We start from the raw sequence: 9,342 nt of genomic DNA on the forward strand, positions 1-9,342 counted from the left end.
GAAAGCAAAAAGGAAGAACCAAGTGATGAAAATCAGAACGTTGAAAGTGGTGATGAAGTTGAAATTCTGTAAAAAGAAAAAAAAAAAAAAAAAAAAAAAAAAAAGAAAAAAAAAAAAAAAAAAAAAAAAAAAAAAAAAAAAAAAAAGGGCCTACATAAAAGTAAAAAAACAAAAAAAAAAAGTTAAAAATAAAAAAAAAGAAAAAAAAAAATTTACGTAATTTTTAGATTTTTGTAAGTTAAATGTTACAGTTTTGTTAATGTTTTTCGTAAATTTTATTTTTATAATTTTCCTTAAATTTTTTATGTGTTTTCGTAAAGTTAAGTGTAACGTACGTTACGTACGTTATCTGCCGTTTGTCCTCCTCCTCCTCCTCTGCCGCCACTTTCGGAGATAGCCTGACTCGAAAGGTAAACTTCGACATTTTACGTTACAGTAATAATATTTCTTGTACACTAATTATACACTTTATTTACAGGTTTGGATTTTTATTCTTAATTTAGGTATTGAATGGTCCAAATTGTTGTAGTATTTCATTGTTTATAGGTCAATTTAGCTTTATTATGAAATTTAATGGGGTGTTTTTGGAGGGCTTGGAACGGATTAGCCATTTTACATGTAAAATGGTGTTCCAAGATACGAAAAACTCATTATACGAAGGCCGCCTCGGAACGGATTAATTTCGTATCTCGAGGTACTACATATTAATATATATATATATATATATATATATAGATATAATATAGATATATATATATATATATTATATATATTAGATATATATACTATATTATATCTATATATATACTAAATAATATATATATATACTATATATAGAATATATATATATATATGTAATATATATATATATATATATATATATATATATAGTATATATACATATATAAGATATATATAGATATATATATAAAAAAGAATATATAATAATATATAGATATATATATATATACATATATATATATATGGATAGTATATATTATATATATATTATATATATATAATGGGTCTCCTATTTATTCAAGATTCTGGGAGAAGTCAAAGAATGCCATCAACGACCATTGAAATTACGTACTATACTTTTGAATAAAAATTCTCAAAAGAAAACTAAATAAAAAAAATTTGGGACTGAGGAACTGCATCTTGAATTTTACTTCTATGCTACCTAACTCACTTTTTTTTTGTCCTCATTCCAGTCTTTTACTGTACATACGTATTTCCTTCAGAGATAGGCATAGTAACTTATTATTATTATCATTTGCTGGAAGAAGACCTTTATTAATACAGGTTTTATTGTAAATAATGGCTTTTCCACCCACATTTATTTTGTATAGCAGTTTCTCTATTCTTCCTCTTACTGACTTTTTTTCTGTACTCAAGTTGGCTATTGAAACGCCAAATGGGGGGTTCACGTCACAAATGTGGTATTTGTCAAATTGAATATATTATACAAAAAGCAGTACAAATTGGATCTTAAGCCTAACTGACGAAAGATACTCATTCTGGATTCCTCTTGCTCAAGGGCGTCTGCTCCCTCTTCCTCCTCTCCTCTCTCTCTCTCTCTCTCTCTCTCTCTCTCTCTCTCTCTCTCTCTCTCTCTCTCTCTCTCAATGTTTCGTCCTTAAACCCAAAAGGACATCGTCAGGCAGGTGTTGTGGGACTGAAGTTCTTGCGGGAGTCCTACGGTATGTGTAGCCTTTTGCACAGCATGGGGTCCTTATCGACGAATTCTGATTAGCTAACTGACTCAGCTGCTGATCCCCTGTTGGTGGGTGCCTCAAGATCAGAGGTGGGTCCTATGCTGACGCTGCAGTAGTCGCTCAGACCGTCGTAAGGGGAGGGCACCTCTCCGTGCAGGATTCTGGTTGGTTGGAGGAGGTGGTTGCATGACGTCACTACTTGCCGAATTGTCACTGGCAAGTTGCTGTTGCGTGACATTATACCTGGTGCAGTCTGTTGTTTCTTGATCTGGGGTGTCTTGTTCAGTGGTTGTATCTGGTGTGGTATTATTTAGTAATGCCATGTCATCTTAGTTTAGGCTTCTCCGTATGCTAGTAGGGAATAGGAAGGCCTCTTGAGTAGTATTCAGAGAGGGTTTCTTGTCTAGATGAGAATGGCTTTGAACAATGAGATGATGGATCACAAAAGGCTCTGCACCAGATATCAGAGGGTTAGAAGTTGGGATAAACTGCAGATGAGTAGATGAGGATGTGCATGAAGAAGGATGGACAATAAGAACAGATTGCTAATTATGTCACTTCTTCCCCTCCAACATCCTGTACAGTTAAGGCCACCATGGATTGCTGAAACTTTATCATCATTCCTAGAGCTGTCAGGATCAATCAACTTCATAAACCTAAGGGCATTCTCAAACTACGCAAGGATGTCGGAAAAACAGCTCTTGCTATCATCTCAGGGACATTCAATTTTTCTTCCCTGAACTCTGCACTCTATTGCCTTCTCCTGCCCAAGCTATATCAATTCCACGTTGGTACATGGCTTGCTGAGACTCTTAAGCAACTCAGCAACATGTTCTTCTACCTCATTCAACCAGGCAACGACCTAACCATGCCAGTACAAATAGTTTCCCTTAAACCCAGCACAAATAGTTTCCCTGAAAACGAAGCTCTTGTTGTCATGGACATGTGCAGGCCATACCTTCCAATGAGGAGGGTTCCATGTAGGATGAACTTCACCACAAACAAGTACCACCCTATCAGGGGTAGTATTACAAAACCCAACAAGACTCTCATCACACACCACTGATTGCAGGCCTTGAGCATCACGATCTTTTGATTCAATGGCTGGATGAGGAAGGTGGTACTGAAATCAATAAACAATTATCTCTGTGTTGTGACACCAGTCTTCAATGGCCTATGGATAACTCAGACCATTTTCTAGAAAGAGGAGGATGTTATACCACCTGGAATACTGTTCAAGGGCTAGCAATCAGATGGAGCCTCTCTTCTCATAATGAAAATTTAGTCACAGACATCTTTTTCCAAAAGAGATCCATCTCATCAATGTTCAAGACTTGCTTGGTTCTTTGATAACCATCACAAATTCACTGCCTCCCAGATTCATGACAACATCTTCACAGTCTCCACATCAGCATTAGTAGCTTCTCCTAACATTATTAAGTAACTAACGTCACCCCTTGACCACTCATATTACTTATGACCTACAAAAAATTACCCTTGACTCCTTATAGAAAGTCTGAAGGTTGTGTCAGTTATTTAGCACCTCTCCCATGGTTACTTTAAGTCACTACCAAGCTCTTGCACATTTTCTTAGGCTTGGAAGCCTCACCATACACCTCCTACTTCACCTGGTAGACATGCTCAAGATGTTTACAACACTATAAACCTCACAATGCAATTTTTCAAAATCCACTTGGAAGACATACAATATACTAGACTGTCATAAAATCCTCAATGGGACACCAAAACAGTTAAGAATAAAAATTAGCAGGTAATATCTTGCTCATAATGTATGCACACTGACCCCTAACATGGGTTCATGTACATGGCACTTCCGCTCAAAGTATTTAAATGGTAAGGTACTATTGGGCATCCTAAACAGCATCTTTCCCAGCACTACAATGCTGCTCCTTTGTGAGTAGTAGTTTTCAAAGAAATGTGAGAATTATAGCAAATTTTGATCAAATGCTATTTAATTAAATTTATTCTTATGGAGCAAATAGCATATCATCAAAACTAAAGTGTAAATAATCATAAATTAAACATACAGTTGGGCTCCCCTTTTAAAGTAAATAGATTAAGTAGTTTCAGTTTAACAAAATTGGAAAATATTCAATCTCGACATTTTAACAAAAATGAAAATTAAAATCTCATATTATATTTCAAACTCTATATGCAATACTAGTCCTTTTCAGCATCCTACCAATGCAGTTACATGTCTACTGTTTCTCAGCACATATGGGGGGGGGGGGGGGGGGCTAACCCTGTGACAGCATTATAGATAGTTCATTGGTTTGGTTAAACTACTTAATAATCATAAAAAATGTGGAGAATCCTACTTAAGCAAAGCTTAGAATGTTAATCAATGACGATGACTGCCCGAGTAGTAAAGTTGTAAAAGAGGTCTTTATACAGATTTCAGCAAAGAATATATTGAAATGAGTGAGGACAAGCCACTAATTGCAAGTACAGGATGGCTGCACACATTCAAGAATCAGGTCAGATTTAAAAACAGCAAGTAAAATATGTGCTGAAGAGCTTTCTGCACATCATATAATCAAGGCCACCGAAAATAGATCTATCTTTTGGTGGCCTCAGTAAAATGCTGTATGAGCCACTGGCGGCCTGGCCTATATCATTGCCAGATGCACAATTATGACTAACTTTAACCTTACCTAAAATAACTACCGAGGATAGAGAGGGCTGCAATTTGGTTTGCTTGACAATTGGAGGGTGGATCAACATAATAATTTGCAGCCCTCTAGTGTCAGTAGTTTTTAAGATAAGATATGAGGGGGGGAGAGAAAAAAGTGCGGCGGCCAGACAGACAAAGCCGGCACAATCGTTTTTATTTTCAGAAAACTAAGAATTGCCAGAGAAGCTGATTCTGTCAAGGAAGAGGCCACTTTCATATTTCCAGTAAGAGTTACAGGAGAGAAAGAGAAACCAGACAAAGTTTTCAACTGTGATGACAGGCACTGTTTTGTATGCAAATAACCTTCAGGAGTTTAAAAACAAAGTCAAGAACCATTTAAACTTTCACTTAACTTTATCATATAAGCATTTTAATATTTGCATTTTGCCATCATAAACAAAACAAAGGAAAATGCTAAGTAAAATAAGACACCATATTTATATCCAGAACCATACCTTATGTATTTTTTACTACATTAACCCTTAAACGCCGACTGGACGTATTTTACGTCGACATTTTTTGTCTCTCGGGTGCCGACTGGACGTATTTTACGTCAACATACAAAAGTTTTTTTTAAAATTTGCGGAAAAATACTTTTAGGCCTACCAGCCAAAAACTCTTGAATCACGCGCCTTGGGGGATGCTGGGAGTTTACGGATCAAGGTGTTGTTTTGTTTACAATCGTTACGCAGGCGCGCAAGCGCGAATTTCTTTCTTGCCACACTAAAAAGTATCTGTGACACATCTCGGAAATTATTTCGTCACTTTGACATAATTTTTGTACCATTTTAAATTAGCCGTTACATGGAGTATTATATATGAAAATGTGCGCATTTTTATGAAGAATACAACAATAAAATACTCATGATTGTAGCTTTATCAGTTTTGAGATATTTTCATATAAATAACGATAAGTGCCAAAATTTCAACCTTCCGGTCAACTTTGACTCTATCGAAATGGTCGAAAAAACGCAATTGTAAGCTAAAACTCTAATATTTTAGTAATATTCAATCATTTAAATTAATTTTGCAACTAATTGGAAGTCTCTAGCACAATATTTCGATTTATGGTGAATGTTTATGAAAAAACTTTTCCTTACGTCCGCGCGGTAACTCTTCCGAAAAAATCATACATGCGATTGTGGTAATGTTTGCACCATTTAAATTAGCCGTTACATAAAGTTTTATATATGAAAATGTGCGCAATTTCATGCACAATACAACTAAAAAACAACCCATGGTTGTAGCTTTTATCAATTTTGAAATATTTTCATATTAAAAATGATAAGTGACAATTTTCAAACCTTCGGTCAACTTTGACTCTACCGAAATGGTCGAAAAAACGCAATTGTAAGCTAAACCGCTTATATTCTAGTATATTCAAGCATTTACCTTCGTTTACAACAAATTGGAAGTCTCTAGCACAATATTTCGATTTATGGTGAATTTATGAAAGAAATAACATTTTCTTTACGTCCGCGCGGTAACTCTTCCGAAAAAATCATACGTGCGATTGTGGTAATGTTTGCACCATTTTAAATTAGCCGTTACATAAAGTTTTATTTTATATATGAAAATGTGCGCAATTTCATGTAGAATACAACAATAAATAATTGAAGTTGTAGCTTTTTCTCATTTTTAAAATATTTGCATATAAATCACGATAATAGGAAAAAAAAACCCACGTTCGCGTCAATTTTGACTCTACCGAAATGTGGTCGAAAAAACGCAATTGTAAGCTAAAACAAAACTCTTACAGTCTTAGTAATATTCAGTCATTTATCTTCATCTTGAAACAAATTCGAAGTCTCTAGCACAATATTTAGATTTATGGTGAATTTTTAAAAAAATCTTTCCTTCTCTCAGCGCGCGGATTCTATGCCACAAATCTCCAAAATGCGTACGTTCCATTCTCGGAATATTTGCTCCGTTTCATATTAGGCATTTCATAGAGTTTTATATATGAAAATGTGGGCAATTTCATGTAGAATAAAACGAAAAATATTTGAAGGTTGTAGCTTTTCTTATTTCCGAAATAATTGCATATAAAAAAATATATATAAAAAATTCGACATTCGGTCAACTTTACCTAGTCAGATATGGTCGAAAACTGCATTTGTAAGCTAATATTCTCACAGTATAGTAATATTCAATCATTTTTCTTCATTTTGAAAGCAAATTGGAAGTCTCTAGTACAATATTTTAGATTTATTGGTGAATTTTTGAAAAAATATTTGTTTACATCCGTGCGTTACGAATTCATGCATTATTTTGTGATAATATTTTCTCTGTGTTGCTTTTAAATTTTTACAATGTGTTTATATAACCAAACAAAATGATCGCAATTTAGTTTCTACATTACAACGAAAAAAAGAAGTAACGCGTTACCTTTAAACCGTTTTTGGGCGCACAGCGCGATTTGAATACAATTTATATATGAAATTTTGTTTTTGCGCTATCATATATCGCATTATTTATATATGATAATGATAATTTTTTTTTCATTTCTGATGGTTGCATACTAAAACTTCAGCCAATGAAAAATAAAGGAGCCAAAAATGAACTCTTAATCTTGAAAACTAAGCGCGCTGTGATTTTTTGAAAAAAATATTTTTTCCGCTTCCGCGCTCACTCTGAAACACTTCCGGCACACGGGAGACATTTTTTTTTTTACCGCTTCGGCGTTTAAGGGTTAAGTATGGCACTAATACATACTACTGAAACCATGTGAGTATGTATTATGTTGTACTTAGTTAATTATAATTTAAAGTAAACAGTACATCGATCATTCCGTGATATTGTGTTTTTTTTTTAATAAATACTACCATGGGAACATATGAATGCTAAATTCCTACATCATATAAGTGTCATCCAAAATGTGTCTCTGGGCCTATGTAACGGCACATGGCACTTACTACATACTTATATTGCTGCCCCATTTAAACCTACAAGTAACTGCAAGAACACTGTTCTCTAATTCACTGAACAACTGGAAGCATGCCTAAACTGCAAGAAAATTCTAATCTTTTTTTTCCCACAAGTAAGGTTTTTTAACACACTTAAAGATACATATTTTTTTTGCTAATATGAGAGTGCATTAATGCTTATTGTCTGCTTTTCCTTTTATGTTAATTAAATTATAATGACATTCCAAAGTTGGCTGAAATGAGACACCACCAACTTCATACAGCCATCCAGCATCACAGCAATATTCTCCTTCGTCGTTATTTATGGATATGGAAATGGTGGGCAACCGACTCCCTACTTCACAGACGCACACAGATCCAGTATGCAAAAGAGCACTACAGGAGGTATTAACAATTGACTGAAATGTGTTATATGTCGTATTAACCTTTAGATATATTTTTTATCTGTAAGTAACTTAACCCTAACATATTCATCTTTGACAAATATGAGTACCTGAACCAAGGTACAGTACTATAAAGCTTAAGAATAAGCAGCAGACTTGTATTGTTATTAGCATTTTTAATACCATTACAAAATAGTAGCTTTATCTTTTTTTAGTATTTCTAAATAATGATCTCATTCATATCACACATACAGGCATCTCTTGCAAAAGGGAATAACTCACTGGAAGTCGTACATGGAGTACAAGAAAAAGAAACGAAGGGAAAACACAATAGGAAGTCGCTTGCGAACTCGAGTGAAGGACGTCCTTCCTGACTTTTCTCCCTCTTCAACAGACGATGATGATGATGATGATGATGAAAATGACAGACAAGAAAATGAGAGGTGGGAAGCAATGATCTCTGTAATGACTCTCTGAAATTCATAAATTTAAAAAATACTTCCTCTATTTTTACCCCCAACATAGCATACAATACAGAAGTTGAAGAGAAGTTGATAGTACTTTTGTGAACATTGACATACGATTTCAACACATTTGTTGTAGGATATTCACTTGTGAATAAAATAATAATAATACTACTACTACTACAGTGGGGTATTAAACATGCTGAATCAACAATAATACAAAACAAATGCCTGGAGAACCTGAAAATCTAATAAAACAGATCTGAAAAATATGAAGATAAAATATAAATGCAAAACAAAGAAGAAAAATCTGAAAAATGGAAAAACTTACAGCTAGAAAACCATGCGTAGTCAAAGTCCACAGACCTCAAACGGTTACATGTAAAAGGGTCATACCAACCAATACCTACGACCTGCAGAATAACCAAAGCTCTTTAATATAATTATAGATAAGCCAAACAAAACATGATGAATACCTCAACTGAAAAAAGAAACTAGGAAACCTTACCATTCCAACACAAGCAAGAAAGGAAAGTCATTAATAGTAAGCAAAAAACCAATTACACCAACCTAGACCCCTAAGCCTTAAAATACGCAGGTTAGATCATTATTAGTGCCTCACTAATTAAAAAAAATTTAACTGATAAAAAAAAATTTAACTGAAAAGAACAACGTAAAACCCTAAGCCTCAAAATATGCAGCTTAGATCATTATTAGTGCCTCACTAATAAACAAGAATTATTAACTGAAAAGAAATTGTTATAAGATTATCAAAAACACTATACAATACAAATACTACTTACAATAAGAAATTTTTCCAATTATGACACTAAATTATAGTATACGTATTGGTAACCAGTGGAAGTCACATCATTCCTTCAAAGCCTGATGGTGCACCGTTTAAACCATAATAATAATCATGATCACACCATAATAATAATTATTATTATTATTACTGTTATTATTCAGAAGACGAAGCCTATTCATATGGAACAAGCCCACAGGGGCCATTAACTTGAAATTCAAACTTCAAAAGAATAGTGTTCATTAGAAAGTAGTAAGAAAAAGTAAAGGAAATACAGAAAGCAGAGACCCCAATTATTAAAAAAGGAAAAAATACATTAACAAATTGACAAATATATAAAAAAAATACTA

At 33.9% G+C, this 9,342-nt stretch overlaps 1 protein-coding gene across 2 annotated transcripts in view; it reads left to right on the forward strand.

Annotated features, from left to right (window-relative positions):
* LOC135202051 (serine/threonine-protein kinase 10-like) overlaps positions 1-8,200 on the forward strand; it is a 22,552-nt gene extending 14,352 nt beyond the window's left edge. For both annotated transcript variants that reach the window (XM_064231318.1, XM_064231319.1), the window contains 2 exons: positions 7,570-7,724; positions 7,978-8,200. In XM_064231318.1, coding sequence (XP_064087388.1) covers positions 7,570-7,724; positions 7,978-8,200 — 378 coding nt within the window. The remainder of the gene's footprint in view (positions 1-7,569; positions 7,725-7,977) is intronic.
* The last annotated feature ends 1,142 nt before the right edge of the window (positions 8,201-9,342 follow it).

The sequence above is a fragment of the Macrobrachium nipponense genome, chromosome 30 (genome assembly GCF_015104395.2).
Source record: "Macrobrachium nipponense isolate FS-2020 chromosome 30, ASM1510439v2, whole genome shotgun sequence".
NCBI lineage: Eukaryota > Metazoa > Arthropoda > Malacostraca > Decapoda > Palaemonidae > Macrobrachium > Macrobrachium nipponense.